This window comes from Staurois parvus, unplaced genomic scaffold (genome assembly GCF_062004578.1).
Source record: "Staurois parvus isolate SC_StPar_1 unplaced genomic scaffold, SC_StPar_1.0 ptg003968l, whole genome shotgun sequence".
In the NCBI taxonomy this organism is placed as follows: Eukaryota; Metazoa; Chordata; class Amphibia; order Anura; family Ranidae; genus Staurois; species Staurois parvus.
In genome coordinates, this window is record NW_028321763.1 from 1 (window position 1) to 18,394 (window position 18,394).

Here is an 18,394-nt window from a genome sequence, read left to right on the forward strand (position 1 = left end):
TCAGGAGAGATCCATCAGTATATAAGGCTCAGGGTGTCAGGAGAGACCTCCATCAGTTTATAAGGCTGAGGGTGTCAGGAGAGACCTCCATCAGTTTATAAGGCTGAGGGTGTCAGGAGAGACCTCCAACAGTTTATAAGGATGAGGGTGTCAGGAGAGACCTCCATCAGTTTATAAGGGTGAGGGTGTCAGGAGAGACCTCCATCAGTTTATAAGGCTCAGGGTGTCAGGAGAGACCTCCATCAGTTTATAAGGCTCAGGGTGTCAGGAAAGACCTCCATCAGTCTATAAGGCTGAGGGTGTCAGGAGAGACCTCCATCAGTTCATAAGGCTCAGGGTGTCAGGAGAGACCTCCATCAGTTTATAAGGATGAGGGTGTCAGGAGAGACCTCCATCAGTTTATAAGGATGAGGGTGTCATGAGAGACCTCCATCAGTTTATAAGGATGAGGGTGTAAGGAGAGACCTCCATCAGTTTATAAGTTCCGGGTGTCAGGAACCTCCATTGGTTTATAAGACTCAGGGTGTCAGGAGAGACCTCCATCAGTTTATAAGGATGAGGGTGTCAGGAGAGACCTCCATCAGTTTATAAGGATGAGGGTGTCAGGAGAGACCTCCTTTGGTTTATAAGGATGAGGGTGTCAGGGGAGACCTCCATCAGTTTATAAGGATGAGGGTGTCAGGAGAGACCTCCTTTGGTTTATAAGGATGAGGGTGTCAGGGGAGACCTCCATCAGTTTATAAAGTTCCAAATGTCAGGGACCTCCATCATTTTATAAGACTCAGGGTGTCAGGAGAGACCTCCATCAGTCTATAAGGCTCAGGGTATCAGGAACCTGCATCACATTATAGGACTCAGGGTGTCAGGAGAGTCCTTCGTCAGACTAGGGACTCATGGTGTCAGGAACCTCCAACGGTTTAAAGGCCTTGGGTGTCAGTAGAGACCTCCATCAAATTATAGGACTCAGGGTGTCAGGAGAGACCTCCACCAGATTATAGGACTCATGGTGTCAGGAGAGACCTCCACCAGAATAAAGGACTCAGGGTGTCAGGAGAGACCTCCACCAGATTATAGGTCTCAGGGTGTCAGGAGAGACCTCCACCAGATTATAGGACTCAGGGTGTCAGGAGATAGCTCCACCAGATTATAGGCAGGCTCCACTTATAATCAAAGTGTAGCGCTGCCCTCTTGAAGGCCGCTGTGTTTCTGGGTCCCCCTAAACTCTGCACAGCCAGGCAACCTGCATTTTCCACAGTCAGTGAACAGTCCATGAGCTTGGTTTTGCTAGCCTCCCCAAGCCTTGGAGACCCCTCTCAGGCCACCACCAGTCTCCTCAGCACTCCATCTTCCACCCTACTCCCCTGCCAGCCTGACTCTTACATATTTATGGGGTTGGTCTCACCACCCTACCAGGGCCTCCAAACCTGGGATTGGTTAAACTCCTATAAACATGCAAATTAGGTCTCCACCCCTTCCGCCTACTGGCTTCTGGAAGCTTCCATGGTCCCTCCAGAGCCAGGTGGAGGCGATAGAGTCCCAACCTGTTAAGTCATCCAGCCTGACCTGCAGTAAGCCGAACCAACTGCAGTCTCGCACAGTTACCACGAGTCCTACACAATAGATTGGCCTACACTTTTCTAGGAGCCCACTAGAGGACGCTACACTAGTATCAGTTTTGGGTGGAAAGAGCACAACGAATACAATACAACGTATCCTCTTGTTGGCAATCGCTCAGCACAGAGCGCACTGTAATGTAGACACGTGCCGTTAGTTTCCTTCCAAATTCAGATTCGAACAAATTTTTCATTAATCAGACATTCGAATGTCTCCGAATCTCCGAATTACATTATTAACAAATCCAAAATAACAAAAAGAAATTCGAATCGAATTTGAATCGGATATGAAAAGAATAGATTAGAAAATAAAAGAACAAAAAGGAATAGATTACAATAGAAAAGAAAAGAATAGAATAGACAAAACAATAGAATATAAAAACAATAGAATACAATATAAAATAATAGGATAGATTAGAGTAGAAGAGAAAAAAAAACAATAGAATAAAATAGAATATAACTTCCAAAATTTGAATAGAATAGAAAAAACAATAGAATATAACTGTCTTCTGAAATTTAAATTTTTAAGAGAATAAATTCGAATTAGAATAGATTAGAAAATAATAGCATAAAAAGAACATAATAGAAAAGAATAGACTAGACAAAAGAATAAAATAGAAAAGAATGAAATAAAATAGAATACAGCAGTCTTCCAAAACTAGAATTTTGAATAGAATACATTTTAATTTGAATAGAATAGAAAAGAATAGAATAGAATAAAAAAAAATAGAATATAACCATCTTCCAAAATTGATATTTTGAATAGAATAAATTAGAATAGAATAGCATAGAATAGAAAAACAATAGAATATAACTGTCTTCCAACATTTGAATAGAATAAATTTGAATAGAATAGAATAGAAAAAAAAACAATAGAATATAACTGAAATTTGAATTTTGAAGAGAATAAATTTGAATTTGAATAGAATAGAAAAGAATAGAATAGAACATAAAAGATAGAACATAATAGATCAATATAGAAAATAAAATAGAATTGACAAAATAATAAAATTGAAAAGAATAGAATACAATATAAAATAATAGAGTAGAATAACATAGAATATAACAGTCTTTCAAAATTTGAATTTTGAATAGAATAAATTTGAGTTCGAATAGAAAGAATAGAATAGAATTAAAAAAAAAATAGAATATAAACATCTTTCAAAATTGATATTTCGAATAGAATAAATTATAATAAATTATAATATAATGGAAAAAACAATGGAATATAACTGTCTTCCGAAATTTTTTATTTTGAAGAGATTAACTTTGAATTTGAATATATTAGAAAAGAATAGAATAGAACATAAAAGAATAGAATATAATAGATTAGAATAAAATAAAATAGAAAAGAATAAAATAGACAAAAGAATAGAATAGAATAAAATAGAATACGGCAGTCTTCCAAAATTAGAATTTTTAAGAGAATTAATTTGAATTTGAATAGAATAGAAAAGAATGGAATAGAATAAAAAAAAACCAATAAAATAGAATATAACCATCTTCCAAAATTTATATTTCGAATAGAATAAATTTGAATAGAATAGAAAAAGCAATAGGATATAACTGTCTTCTGAAATTTGAATTTTAATTTGATTAATTTAGAATATCAAATAGATTAAAAAAGAAAAGAATAGAATAGAACATAAAAGAATATAATTTAATAGATTATGATAAAATAGATAACAGAAGAACAGAATAGACAAAAAATAGAATAGAATACAATATAAAAGAATAGAATAGAAAAAAACTATAGAATGGAATAAAATAGAATAGAGCAGTCTTCCAAAATTTGAATTTTGAATAGAATAAATTTGAATTAGAATAGATTAGAATAGAATAGAAAAAACAGTAGAATATAACTGTCTTCTGAAATTTGAATTTTGATGAGATTAAATCTGAATATTGAATAAATTAGAAAAGAATAGAATAAACAAAAGAATAGAACAGAAAAATAGAATACAATATAAAAGAATAGAATAGAAAAAAACAATAGAATAGAATAAATTAGAAATAATACAAAAGTCTTCCAAAGTTTGAATTCGAATAGAATAGAAAAGAATAGAATAGAAAAAAAACCATACAATAGAATAAAATAGAATATAACCGTCTTCCAAAATTGATATTTCAAATAGAATAAATTCAAATAGAATAGAATAGAAAAAAACAATAGAATATAACTGTCTTCTGAAATTTGAATTTTTAAGAGATTAAATTTGAATAGATTAGAAAAAGAAAAGAATAGAATAAAAAAATAAAATATAATGGATTAGAATTGAATAGAAAAGAAAAGCATAGCACAGACAAAAGAATAGAACAGAAAAAAAATTAGAAAACAATATAAAAGAATAGAATGGAAAAAACTATAGAATAGAATAAAATAGAATACAACAGTCTTCCAAAATTTGAACTGGAATAGAATAGAAAAGAATAGAACAGAAAAAATATAGAATAGAATAAATTAGAATATAACCATCCTCCAATTGATATTTGATATTTCAAATAGAATAAATTCAAATAGAATAGATCAGAATAGAATAGAAAAAAACAATAGAATATAACTGTCTTCTGAAATTTGAAATTTTAAGAGATTAAATTTGAATAGATTAGAAAAAGAAAAGAATAGAATAGAACATAAAATAGTAAAATAGAATAGATTAGAATAGAATAGAAAAGAAAAGCATAGCACAGACAAAAGAATAGAACAGAAATAAAATAGAAAACAATATAAAAGAATAGAATGGAAAAAACTATAGAATAGAATGAAATAGAACACAACAGTCTTCCAAAATTTGAATTTGAATAGAAAAGAGTAGAAAAGAAAAAACAATAGAATATAACTGTCTTCTGAAATTTGAATGTTTGAAGAGAATAGATTAGAAAAAGAAAAGAACAGAACATAAAAGACTAGAATATAATAGAAAATAGAAGACTAGAATAGAATAGAACATAAAAGACTAGAATAGAATAGAACATAGAAAACTAGAATAGAACATACAAGACTAGAATAGAACAGAACATAAAAGACTAGAATAGAATAGAATAGAAAAAAAACTATAGAATAGAATACATTTGAATAGATTAGAAAACCCCCCACAAAATAGAATAGAATAGAATAGAACCATCTTAATGAAATTTACATCTCGAATGGAATAAATTAGAATTCGAATGCTGCCCGGAATTCGGTTGAATAGAATTGGAATCGAATCAAATTAAAAAACAAAACAAATTCCGGAAACTAATTAAACCGAATATAATGGAATGAAATGATTTCGATATGAATGGAAGCGATTTTTTCTTTGCTCCGCCCGTCTGGGATGACGCAGTTGGGGGGTTGTTGTGCTGCGCACTATTCCGGCACGAACTGGTTTTTCCGGTCGGCTGAGTGCGGCTTCTGTCACAGATTCTCTTTCTGAAGAACTGATTGCGGAATGTACAGGAGGCAGCCCCTCCCCTCCCCCCCCCCCTGCATGCTGCACCCCCTGCGGCGAGGTACGCCCGCCCGTGTCTCTGACCGCAGCGCTGCGCCCCCCCCCATGTTTGCTTTAGCAATCTGGTATTTCCTGAACCTATAAAGAATCTGGCTGGGCAGCACGAGCAACTGTCACACCCGGAATGGGGCGAGGTCCTGCGTTCTCCTATCTCCCCCCAGCAGAGGGCAGCGTGGGGGGGGGGTGACATTGACTACAGAATTGACTTTTTTTTCCCCATAAAATCCAGTTTTCCTTCATCTCCCCATCGTAGTGCCGCCGGTCTCCTCCCACCTCCGTGCGTCATTTCTGGGCCATGCGTGTTCATGATCTCTGCCAGTGGGGGGCACAATAGGGGACGGCCCTACCCAGTGCTGGGACAAGATCATCTAGAGCCCGGGGCCAACGTGACAAATTGTGCCCCCCCCCTCCAAGATGCATGAGCATTATGTGTGAGCAAAAATTCCCCCCCCCAGAAAATAAAAATAATTACCCCTCCCTCCAGTACAAATCTGGCCCCTTGCTTAAATTCCCCCCCAATGAAGTTCCCCTCCCCCAATCCTAGCACAAACCCCCCCATATCCCCCCTCCCAGCACACAGCTCGCCCCCCCCCAAAAAAAACTTTCCCCTCCTAACACCAATTCTCCAACCCTCAAATTTTCCCTCCGAGCACAAATACCCCCCATCCCCCCCAGCACAAATCCCCCCTCCCAGCACACGTCTCCCCCCATCCCCCCCAGCACAAATCCCCCCTCCCAGCACACGTCTCCCCCCATTCCCCCCAGCACAAATCCCCCCTCCTAGCACACGTCTCCCCCCATCCCCCCCAGCACAAATCCCCCCTCCCAGCACACATCTCCCCCCATCCCCCCAGCACAAATCCCCCCCAAAAAAGATTCCCCCCTCCCAACACCAATCCTCTAACCCACAAATTTCCCCTCCAAACACAAATCCCCCCCAGCACAAATATTTACTCCCCCAATCCCCCACCCTAGCACAACCCCCCCCCCCATAGCCTCTCTCTCAGCACACATCTTTGCCCCCCATCCCCCCCAGCACAACCCCCCCCAAAAAAAGATTCCCCCCTTCCAACACCAATCCTCTAACCCACAAATTTCCCCTCTGAGCACAAATCCCCCCCAGCACAAATTGCCCTCCCAATCCCCCCTCCCAGCACACATCTTTGCCCCCCATCCCCCCCAGCACAAATCTCTCCCCCCCAAAAAAAGTATTCCTCCTCCTAACACCAATGCTCTAACCCTTAAATTTCCCCTCCGAGCAAAAATACCCCCCAATCCTCCCTCCTAGCACAAATCCTCCCTCCTTGCACATGTCTCCCCCCATCCCCCCCGCACAAACCCCCCCCCCACAAACAAAGATTCCCCCCTCCTAGCTCCAATCCTCTAACCCTCAAATTTCCCCTCTGAGCACAAATTTCCCTCCCCCTTCCAGCACAAATTTCCCTCCCCCAATCCCCCATCCTAGCACAAAACCCCCCATATACCCCCTTCCAGCACACATCATTGCCTCCCATCCCCCCAGCACAAATCTCGCCCCCCCAAAAAATAAATTCCCCCTCCTAACACCAATCCTCAAATTTCCCCTCTGAGCACAAATCCTACCCCCCAAGCACACTTCCTCCCCCCTACACACTGCCCCCTGTAAGAAGTGTGTACAGGGGGGGCAGTGTGTAGGAGGGAGGAAGTGTGTACAGGGAGGGGGGCAGTGTGTAGGGGGGAGGAAGTGTGTACAGGGAGGGGGGGGGCAGTGTGTAGGGGGGAGGAAGTGTGTACAGGGGGGGCAGTGTGTAGGGGGGGAGGGCAATGTGTAGGGGGGAGGAAGTGTGTACAGGGAGGGAGGGCAGTGTGTAGGGGGGAGGAAGTGTGTACAGGGAGGGGGGGCAGTGTGTAGGGGGGAGGAAGTGTGGTACAGGGAGGGGGGGCAGTGTGTAGGGGGAGGAAATGTGTACAGGGAGGGGGGCAATGTGTAGGGGGGAGGAAGTGTGTAGGGGGAGGAAGTGTGCAGAGGGGGGGCAGTGTGTAGGGGGGAGGAAGTGTGCAGAGGGGGGGGCAGTGTGTAGGGGGGAGGAAGTGTGTACGGGGGGGGGGGGGGGCAATGTGTAGGGGGAGAGAAAGTGTGTACGGGGGGGGGGGGGCAATGTGTAGGGGGAGAGGAAGTGTGTACAGGGAGGGGGGGGGGCAGTGTGTAGGGGGGGAGGAAGTGTGTACAGGGAGGGAGGGCAGTGTGTAGGGGGGAGGAAGTGTGTACAGGGAGGGGGGGCAGTGTGTAGGGGGGAGGAAGTGTGTACAGGGAGGGGGGGCAGTGTGTAGGGGGGAGGAAGTGTGTACACGGAGGGGGGGCAGTGTGTAGGAGGGAGGAAGTGTGTACACGGAGGGGGGGCAGTGTGTAGGGGGGAGAAAGTGTGTACAGGGAGGGGGGGGGCCGTGTGTAGGGGGGAGGAAGTGTGCAGAGGGGGGGCAGTGTGTAGGGGGGAGGAAGTGTGCAGAGGGGGGGCAGTATGTAGGGGGGAGGAAGTGTGTATGGGGGGGGGCAATGTGTAGGGGGAGAGGAAGTGTGTACAGGGAGGGGGGGGCAGTGTGTAGGGGGGAGGAAGTGTGCAGAGGGGGGGCAGTGTGTAGGGGGGAGGAAGTGTGCAGAGGGGGGGCAGTGTGTAGGGGGGAGGAAGTGTGTATGGGGGGGGGGGGGCAATGTGTAGGGGGAGAGGAAGTGTGTACAGGGAGGGGGGGGCAGTGTGTGGGGGGGGGAGGAAGTGTGTACAGGGGGGGCAGTGTGTAGGGGGGAGGAAGTGTGCAGAGGGGGGGCAGTGTGTAGGGGGAGGAAGTGTGCAGAAGGGGGGCAGTGTGTAGGGGGGAGGAAGTGTGTACGGGGGGGGGGGCAATGTGTAGGGGGAGAGGAAGTGTGTACAGGGAGGGGGGGCAGTGTGCAGAAGGGGGGAAGTGTGTACAGGGAGGGGGGGGGGCAGTGTGTAGGGAGGGAGGAAGTGTGTACAGGGGGGGCAGTGTGTCGGGGGGAGGAAGTGTGTACGGGGGGGGGGGAATGTGTGTACAGGGGGGGCGTGTGCTGCTGCTGGGGGGGGGGGGCACAGAGTCCCCACTGTTCTCCTCTCCTTGTGTGTTCCCCTTTCCTATTCTACTAACTCTGGCGCCATCTTGTAGCCATAAAGAGGAAGTACACAGTGACTGGGCACATCCTGGCCCTTCCCCCGCACATATACTGAATGTACAAAGGGGACCTTAGATTGTACGCTCCTTGGGGGCGGGGTCTGATGGAATGTGTAATGTATACACGGGGGGCTCTATATAAATACTTGTAATAAATAAATCCAAAGCAGTGCAGATGCCGGTTGTGATCAGATTGTCTCTACCTTTCAGTCTGTGGAGTTGGGGGGTCATTTACCTCCATGACGCATCATCCTCGCCTAGGACACAATGGTGGTGGAAGGCGGGGCTGCCGGCAAAAAGAAAAAAAACTCAGAAATGCCCCCCCCACAAAAAAAAACCTTGACTTCTATAATTGTGGAAGGAGAGTGGCCCCCAAGTCAGTTTGCAGAATAAAGTTCTGCTGTAAGGTGCTTACAGAGTCCCTTGCAACAGAGCAGCTAAGAACAGACAGGTTAACATGCTAACAATCTGACCTGGAAATACATATACAAAAGGTCAATCTGCAATATTTTACAGCAGTGGTCTCCAAGCTGCGGCCTGGGAGCCGGATGTGGCCCTTTTCTTGCCTTTATCTGACCCTTGGGGCACGATTTCACCAACTGACACCAATGATGGGTCACCATTCCCTCTACTGACACCATCCATGGGGCACTGTTCTTCCACTGATGGCAACAATGGGGCACTAAGTCTCCCATAAAACCAATGATGGGACACTGATGCTGAGGCATTTTTTACCTCTGTTGGCGGTGCAGGCGTAAAATGACCTTGGACTGTATGTATGACTCCACCAGGGGGCGGTGCAGGCGTAGAATGACCATGGACTGTATCAATGACTCCACCAGGTGGCGGTGCAGGAGTAGAATGACCTTGGTCTGTATGTATGACTCCACCAGGGGGCGGTGCAGGCGTAGAATGACCTCGGACTGTATGTATGACTCCACCAGGTGGCGGTGCAGGCGTAGAATGACCTCGGACTGTATGTATGACTCCACCAGGGGGCGGTGCAGGCGTAGAATGACCTCGGACTGTATGTATGACTCCACCAGGTGGCGCGTGCACGTAGAATGACCTTGGACTGTATGTATTTCTCCACCAGGTGGCGGTGCAGGCGTAGAATGACCATGGACTGTATCAATGACTCCACCAGGTGGCGGTGCAGGCGTAGAATGACCTCGGACTGTATGTATGACTCCACCAGGTGGCGGTGCAGGCGTAGAATGACCTCGGACTGTATGTATGACTCCACCAGGGGGCGGTGCAGGCGTAGAATGACCTTGGACTGTATCAATGACTCCACCAGGTGGCGGTGCAGGCGTAGAATGACCTTGGACTGTATGTATGACTCCACCAGGTGGCGGTGCAGGCGTAGAATGACCTCGGACTGTATGTATGACTCCACCAGGGGGCGGTGCAGGCGTAGAATGACCTTGGACTGTATCAATGACTCCACCAGGTGGTGGTGCAGGCGTAGAATGACCTTGGACTGTATGTATGACTCCACCAGGGGGCGGTGCAGGCGTAGAATGACCTTGGACTGTATCAATGACTCCACCAGGTGGCGGTGCAGGCGTAGAATGACCTTGGACTGTATGTATGACTCCACCAGGTGGCGGTGCAGGCGTAGAATGACCTTGGACTGTAGGTATGACTCCACCAGGGGGGCGGTGCAGGCGTAGAATGACCTTGGACTGTATGTATGACTCCACCAGGGGGCGGTGCAGGCGTAGAATGACCTCGGACTGTATGTATGACTCCACCAGGGGGCGGTGCAGGCGTAGAATGACCTCGGACTGTATGTATGACTCCACCAGGGGGCGGTGCAGGCGTAGAATGACCTCGGACTGTATGTATGACTCCACCAGGTGGCGGTGCAGGCGTAGAATGACCTTGTACTGTATCAATGACTCCACCAGGTGGCGGTGCAGGCGTAGAATGACCTTGGACTGTATGTATGACTCCACCAGGTGGCGGTGCAGGCGTAGAATGACCTCGGACTGTATGTATGACTCCACCAGGTGGCAGTGCAGGCGTAGAATGACCTCGGACTGTATGTATGACTCCACCAGGGGGCGGTGCAGGCGTAGAATGACCTCGGACTGTATGTATGACTCCACCAGGGGGCGGTGCAGGCGTAGAATGACCTCGGACTGTATGTATGACTCCACCAGGTGGCGGTGCAGGCGTAGAATGACCTTGGACTGTATGTATGACTCCACCAGGTGGCGGTGCAGGCGTAGAATGACCTTGGACTGTATGTATGACTCCACCAGGTGGCGGTGCAGGCGTAGAATGACCTTGGACTGTATGTATGACTCCACCAGGTGGCGGTGCAGGCGTAGAATGACCTTGGACTGCATGTATGATTCCACCAGGTGGCGGTGCAGGCGTAGAATGACCTTGTACTGTACGTATGACTCCACCAGGTGGCGGTGCAGATGTAGAATGACCTCAGACTGTATGTATAACTCCACCAGGTGGCGGTGCAGGCGTAGAATGACCTTGGACTGTAGGTATGACTCCACCAGGTGGCGGTGCAGGCGTAGAATGACCTTGGACTGTATGTATGACTTCACCAGGTGGCGGTGCAGGCGTAGAATGACCTTGGACTGTATGTATGACTCCACCAGGGGGCGGTGCAGGCGTAGAATGACCTCGGACTGTATGTATGACTCCACCAGGTGGCGGTGCAGGCGTAGAATGACCTCAGACTGTATGTATAACTCCACCAGGTGGCGGTGCAGGCGTAGAATGACCTCGGACTGTATCAATGACTCCACCAGGTGGCGGTGCAGGCGTAGAATGACCTCGGACTGTATCAATGACTCCACCAGGTGGCGGTGCAGGCGTAGAATGACCTCGGACTGTATGTATGACTCCACCAGGTGGCGGTGCAGGCGTAGAATGACCTCGGACTGTATGTATGACTCCACCAGGGGGCGGTGCAGGCGTAGAATGACCTTGGACTGTATCAATGACTCCACCAGGTGGCGGTGCAGGCGTAGAATGACCTTGTACTGTATCAATGACTCTACCAGGTGGCGGTGCAGGCGTAGAATGACCTTGGACTGTATGTATGACTTCACCAGGTGGCGGTGCAGGCGTAGAATGACCTTGGACTGTATGTATGACTCCACCAGGGGGCGGTGCAGGCGTAGAATGACCTCGGACTGTATGTATGACTCCACCAGGGGGCGGTGCAGGCGTAGAATGACCTTGGACTGTATGTATGACTCCACCAGGGGGCGGTGCAGGCGTAGAATGACCTCGGACTGTATGTATGACTCCACCAGGTGGCGGTGCAGGCGTAGAATGACCTTGTACTGTATCAATGACTCCACCAGGTGGCGGTGCAGGCGTAGAATGACCTTGGACTGTATGTATGACTCCACCAGGTGGCGGTGCAGGCGTAGAATGACCTCGGACTGTATGTATGACTCCACCAGGTGGCAGTGCAGGCGTAGAATGACCTTGGACTGTATGTATGACTCCACCAGGTGGCGGTGCAGGCGTAGAATGACCTCGGACTGTATGTATGACTCCACCAGGTGGTGGTGCAGGCGTAGAATGACCTTGGACTGTATGTATGACTCCACCAGGTGGCGGTGCAGGTGTAGAATGACCTTGGACTGTATCAATGACTCCACCAGGTGGCGGTGCAGGCGTAGAATGACCTTGGACTGTATGTATGACTCCACCAGGTGGCGGTGCAGGCGTAGAATGACCTTGGACTGTAGGTATGACTCCACCAGGTGGCGGTGCAGGCGTAGAATGACCTTGGACTGTATGAATGACTCCACTAGGTGGCGGTGCAGGCGTAGAATGACCTTGGTCTGTATGTATGACTCCACCAGGTGGCGGTGCAGGCGTAGAATGACCTTGGACTGTATGTATGACTCCACCAGGGGGCGGTGCAGGTGTAGAATGACCTTGGTCTGTATGTATGACTCCACCAGGTGGAGGTGCAGGCGTAGAATGACCTCGGACTGTATGTATGACTCCACCAGGGGGCGGTGCAGGTGTAGAATGACCTTGGACTGTATCAATGACTCCACCAGGTGGCGGTGCAGGCGTAGAATGACCTTGGACTGTATCAATGACTCCACCAGGTGGCGGTGCAGGCGTAGAATGACCTTGGACTGTATCAATGACTCCACCAGGTGGCGGTGCAGGCGTAGAATGACCTCGGACTGTAGGTATGACTCCACCAGGTGGCGGTGCAGGCGTAGAATGACCTTGGACTGTATGTATGACTCCACCAGGTGGCGGTGCAGATGTAGAATGACCTTGGACTGTATCAATGACTCCACCAGGTGGCGGTGCAGGCGTAGAATGACCTCGGACTGTAGGTATGACTCCACCAGGTGGCGGTGCAGGCGTAGAATGACCTTGGACTGTATGTATGACTCCACCAGGTGGCGGTGCAGGCGTAGAATGACCTTGGACTGTATCAATGACTCCACCAGGTGGCGGTGCAGGCGTAGAATGACCTCGGACTGTATGTATGACTCCACCAGGTGGCGGTGCAGGCGTAGAATGACCTTGGACTGTATCAATGACTCCACCAGGTGGCGGTGCAGGCGTAGAATGACCTTGGACTGTATGTATGACTCCACCAGGTGGCGGTGCAGGCGTAGAATGACCTCGGACTGTATGTATGACTCCACCAGGTGGCGGTGCAGATGTAGAATGACCTTGGACTGTATCAATGACTCCACCAGGTGGCGGTGCAGGCGTAGAATGACCTTGGACTGCATGTATGATTCCACCAGGTGGCGGTGCAGGCGTAGAATGACCTTGGACTGCATGTATGACTCCACCAGGTGGCGGTGCAGACGAAGAATGACCTTGGACTGTATGTATGACTCCACCAGGTGGCGGTGCAGGCGTAGAATGACCTCGGACTGTATGTATGACTCCACCAGGTGGCGGTGCAGGCGTAGAATGACCTTGGACTGTATGTATGACTCCACCAGGTGGCGGTGCAGGCGTAGAATGACCTCGGACTGTTTGTATGACTCCACCAGGTGGCGGTGCAGATGTAGAATGACCTCGGACTGTATGTATGACTCCACCAGGTGGCGGTGCAGGCGTAGAATGACCTCGGACTGTATGTATGACTCCACCAGGTGGCGGTGCAGATGTAGAATGACCTTGGACTGTATCAATGACCCCACTAGTTGGAGGCGCAGGCGTAGAACCTCAGACCTTGACCAACCAAGGTCCAACATAGAACCTTGGACCTTGGGGCACCATCATTGAACCTTGGACTTTGGGGCACCATCATTGTGACTTACAGAATGGGGCATCACCTGGGGTCGCTGAGTTGTGCTTCAATGGCTGCGAGTCGTCTGTTTGAACGTTTCGGTGATGAGAGAGCCTCCCCGGACGCACCCAGATCACTAATTCTACTCTCTCCATCCGCAGAATGATTGTGGTCATCATCCTCCTTGTGACAGCCATTGTTCTGATCATTGGTCTCAGCGTAGCAGGTAAGTGATCGCTAGATGTCTGTGGGACCCTCAGCTGAGCCAAAAACTTGGCATTTTGACAAGAGGATAACTGCTGGGGGTAGCATCCACTAAGAAGGGGAGGGGCAGTTTGGCTTCTTTGCCCTGGGCACTTGATGTCCTTGTCCCGGTCCAGAATATATTTTAGCACCCTAGTATTACAGAGGCAGAACTCCATTTTCTGCTCTTCCCCCCCCCCCCTCCAGGTAATAGCTCCAGCAGTGGTGTGATAACTTCGAACGCGGTCGGACAAATCAATGGCGATGTGGTTCTGGGCTGCAGCTTCACCCCGGACACGAAGAAGTCCAGCAATGTCTTGTGGGAGAAGGTGGGCCTGACTGGCAGCGTCTACAAATACGTGGATGGAAAGGTCTCCTTGAAGGACCAGAATAGCGTCTTCAAGGGTCGGACCTCGCTCTTCCTCAACGAGCTGACGACGGGGAACGCCTCTCTGAAGATTGGCAAAGTTCAGCTGACTGATGCCGGGACCTACAAGTGCACCATCACTAATTCTCAGGGTTCAAGTTCGAACACGCTGGACCTCTTGGTGGGAGGTGAGACCATTGGGACTAAAATGGGGTGGTGGAGGGGGAAGGTGGGGGCTAGGACTACTCGGGGAAAAAAAAGGAGAGGTAATGAGGGAATGTGAGACCAATGGGGCAAAAAGGGGGAGGGGAGACTATGGGGGCAAAAGAGGAGAGGCAACTGGGGAGGGTGAGACCACCAGGGAGAAAAAGGAGAGGTAATTGGGGGAGGTGAGACAACCCGAGAGGTAAGGCCGCCAGGCCAAAAGAGTATGAAAAGTCCACCTGAACAAAAAATGGGATTTACCTGTGACAGGTGAGGCCACCAAGCCAAAAGGGGGAGGTAACCAATGGAAGTGAGACCACTGGGATAAAAGAAAGGAGGTAAGGCCATCTGAATACGAGGGGGGGGGGATCAGAAGAGTTGAGATCACCGGGGTAAAAGAGGGGAGGTACAAGGGAGGATGAGGCTACTAGGGAAAAAAGCAAGGGAGGGGCATGTGAATGGGAGGGGTGAGACCACGAGGGAAAAAGAGAGGAGGCAACTCAGGAGGTAAAACCACTAGGGCAAGCATCACTTGGACAAAAAAGGGGGTGCAACTGTGGGAGGTGCAGCCACTGGACCCAAATTGAGAACTAGGGGAAGTGAGACCACTGGGACAAATGAAGGAAGATGAGACCACCAGGATAAAAGAAGGGGTAATCAGAAGAGGTGAGACCATTGCAGAAAAAAGGGAGGATACCAGGGTGAATGAGACCACCAGTGAAAAGGAGGGGAGAGGGCAATTGGGGAGATGAGACTATGAGGGAAAAGGAAAGGAGGCAACTCAGAAGGTAAGACCACCAGGGCTAAAGAAGGGAGGCAACTGGGGTGGAAAGACCACCTGGACAAAAAAGGGGATGTCACTGTGGGAGGTGAGGCCACCAGAGTGAAAGGGGGAAGAAACTGAGGAAAGTAAGACCACTGGGACAAAAGAAGGAAGCTGGGACCACCAAGATAAAAGAGGAGGTAATCAGAAGAGGTGAGGACACTGGGGCAAAAAGGGGAGGTACCAGGGTCGATGAGACCACTAGGGAAAAAAAAGGGGAGGCAACCCAAGAAATAAGGCCACCATGGAAAAAGTGGGGGGAAGTAACCATGGGCAGGAAGACCATAAAGACAAAAAAGGGGGTGTAATTGTGGGAGGTGAGGCTGCCGGGGCAAAAAGGATGAGGGGGAAGAGAGGAGGGGCTATGACTACCGGGACCAAAACAAAAATGGAAAAATAGAGAGGTAATGGGGGGAAGTGAGATCAATGGGGCAAAAAGGGTGATTTAATTGGGGGAAATGAGACTATGGGGGCAAAGGAAGGGAGGCAAAGGAAGGGAGGCAACTGGGGAGGATGAGACCACTAGGGAGAAAAAGAAGAGGCTAATTGGGGGAGGTGAGACCACACGGGCAAAAGAGGGAAGGTAACCTGGGAGGTAAGGCCACCAGGGCAAAAGAGGGGAGACAACCTGGGAGGTAGGGCCACCAGGGCAAAAGTGGGGAGACAAACTGGGAGGGAAGGCCACCAGGGCAAAAGAGGGGAGACAACCTGGGAGGTAAGGCCACCAGGGCAAAAGAGGGGAGACAACCTGGGAGGTAAGGCCACCAGGGCAAAAGAGGGGAGACAACCTGGGAGGTATGGCCACCAGAGCAGAAGAGAGGAGGCAACCAGGGACAGAAATTCGACCTGAAAAAAAGGAGATTTACGGAGGAAACCACAGGAAGTGAGACCACTGGGTAAGATAAAACAAGGAGGTAATCAGAAGAGGTGAGGCCAATGGGGCAAAGAAGGCGAGGTACCAGGGTGGATGAGACCACTAGGGAAAAAGAGAGGAGACCACCCAAGAGGCAAGACCACCAGAACAAAGGTTTGGAGGCAACCTGGGAGATAAGACCACCAGGATAACTGGCTGTAACTGTGGGAGGTGAGGCTACCAGAGCAAAAGGGGGTGGAAACCGAGGTAAGTGAGACCACTGGGAAAAAAGAAGTGAGGTGAGACCACCAGGATAAAATAAGGGGGGGGGGGTAATCAGAAGAGGTGATATGGGAGCCAAAAGAGGAGGTAACAAGGTGAGTAAGACCACCAGGGATAAAGAAGGGGGGTGAGGGGTGAGGGAGATGAAACAAGATAAAAGAGGGAGGTAATCAGAAGAGGTGAGGCCAATGGGGCAAAGAAGGCAAGGTACCAGGGTGGATGAGACCACTAGGGAAAAAGAGGGGAGGCAACCCAAGAGGCAAGACCACCAGAACAAAGGAGGGGAGGCAACCTGGGAGGTAAGACCTCTAGGACAGAAAAGGGGATGTAACTGTGAGAGGTGAGGCTAGCTGAGCAAATATGGGGAGGAAACCGGGGTAAGTGAGACCACTGGGACAAAAGAGGAGAGGTGAGACCACCAGGATAAAAGAGGGGGGTAATCAGAAGAGATGAGACCACTGGAGCAAGAAGAGATGCCAAGGTGGGTGAGACTACCAGGGATAAAGGGTGAGGCAACTGGGGGAACTTGGACCATGAGGGCAAAAAGGGGGAGGCAACCCAGGAGATAAAAGAAGGGGACAATCAGTGAGACCCCTGGGGCAAAATTAGAGCTTGTTGTCCTCAAATGACCAACCCACCAGGAAGTGTGAAGGAACAGGGTGGACCTATCGCTTTGGCATACCCCAATGCTGAGACGAATGACCGGTGTAGAGGGAGCTGGGCCAAGATGTATGAAGCTGAGATGCATGTTGACTATGTCCTGACCACACAGATCGGTCAGTAGGTTCTCCTACCTGCAAATATAATGCCTTGTTCCTCCTGCTTTCAGCGTTCACCCCCATCACGGTGACCAACACCAGCAAGACCACCCTGCGCTGTGATTCCCCCAGCTGGTACCCCAAACCAACCGTCACCTGGTGGAACTCCACTTCCGAAGACCTCGCGTCCCAAGCAAACCTCACCAACTCATCCAGCACCATGTTCGTGGCGGGGCTCAGCGTAATGATGGAGGTGATATCGGACTTCAAAGGTGCCGTGGAGGACACGCAGTACACCTGCATCATACAGAATGGTTTGGCCAAGGCGCAGGGCACCGCCAAGTTCACAGGTGGGCATCCTCACCCTCCATCATTTTTGGTGATGCGTAAAGCAAGCCTTTCCTAGGAGACTGTGGAGGCCACCTTTGCCGGCCCTTTCTTGGGAGAACGTCTTTCAGCGTTCTGGAATGAATATGCAGATGAGGGACTTCAAAATGGCCTCCAGGTTTCCAATCTGTACGCTTTTCTGCGTCACCGACCTCAGAGTAGGCGCAAACCTGAGAATTTGGAAGCTGGAATGCTGAGGTTTAACCACTTGCCCTCCGAAAAAAGATTTACCCCCCCCCCCTTCCCCTTCCTGACCAGACCATTTTTTTGCTATACGGCGCTGTGTTACTTTCCCTGGCAATTGCGCGGTCATGCAGCGCTGCACCCACATGAACTTTATAGGCGGAGCAGTATGTTAATTAGGGGTGGACCTAACTCGATAAAGAAGATGGCGAGGCACAAAGCGTGCAGTGCCAAAAAATGGGTGTGGTTCACATTACGCTAAATATTGGGTGTGGCTTTAGGGGTGTGTGGTTAAACAGAGTCTGAGATTTTCTTGGGCTCCCCCCCCCCCCGGTGCAATTTTTGCTCTCCACCCCAACATCCCAAAAAACAAATAAACACTCATAGACATCTAACAAAAACGTAATGATGTAAACCTACAGAACTGGCCCACAATCACTGATTGGTTTCTAGAGGTTACAGCACCTCATTACCGCTCACTGGTTGGTTTCTAGAGGTTACAGCACATCAATACCGCTCACTGATTGGTTTCTAGAGGTTACTGCTGTTAGTACAGGACTATGATTAGAGACTGCTGGCGTAGTACAGGAGAGGGTTAGAGACTGCAGGAGCACTACAAGACTGTGTCAGAGACTGCAGGTGTAATACAGGAGAGGGTCAGAGACTGCAGGTATAGTACAAGAGAGGGTCAGAAACTGCAGGCATAATACAGGAGAGGGTCAGAGACTGCAGGAATGGTACAGGAGAGGGTCAGAGACTGCAGGA

General features: G+C 48.8%; 1 protein-coding gene across 1 annotated transcript; it reads left to right on the forward strand.

Moving 5' to 3' along the window:
• The first annotated feature begins 13,498 nt into the window (after positions 1 to 13,498).
• Positions 13,499 to 17,536, forward strand: LOC149427147 (V-set domain-containing T-cell activation inhibitor 1-like). The gene is made up of 3 exons (XM_089668212.1): positions 13,499 to 13,755; positions 13,980 to 14,327; positions 17,131 to 17,536. The coding sequence occupies exons 1-3, from the start codon at positions 13,692 to 13,694 to the stop codon at positions 17,463 to 17,465; spliced, it is 747 nt and encodes a 248-aa protein (XP_089524338.1). The 5' UTR covers positions 13,499 to 13,691; the 3' UTR covers positions 17,466 to 17,536.
• The last annotated feature ends 858 nt before the right edge of the window (positions 17,537 to 18,394 follow it).

Excerpts from the sequence above, each read along its gene's own strand:
- LOC149427147 (XM_089668212.1), top strand. The coding sequence starts at position 13,692 with ATGATTGTGGTCATCATCCTCCTTGTGACAGCCATTGTTCTGATCATT. Across the intron at positions 13,756-13,979 it reads CATTGGTCTCAGCGTAGCAG|GTAATAGCTCCAGCAGTGGT; the intron begins GTAAGTGATCGC and ends CCCCCCCTCCAG. Across the intron at positions 14,328-17,130 it reads GCTGGACCTCTTGGTGGGAG|CGTTCACCCCCATCACGGTG; the intron begins GTGAGACCATTG and ends TCCTGCTTTCAG.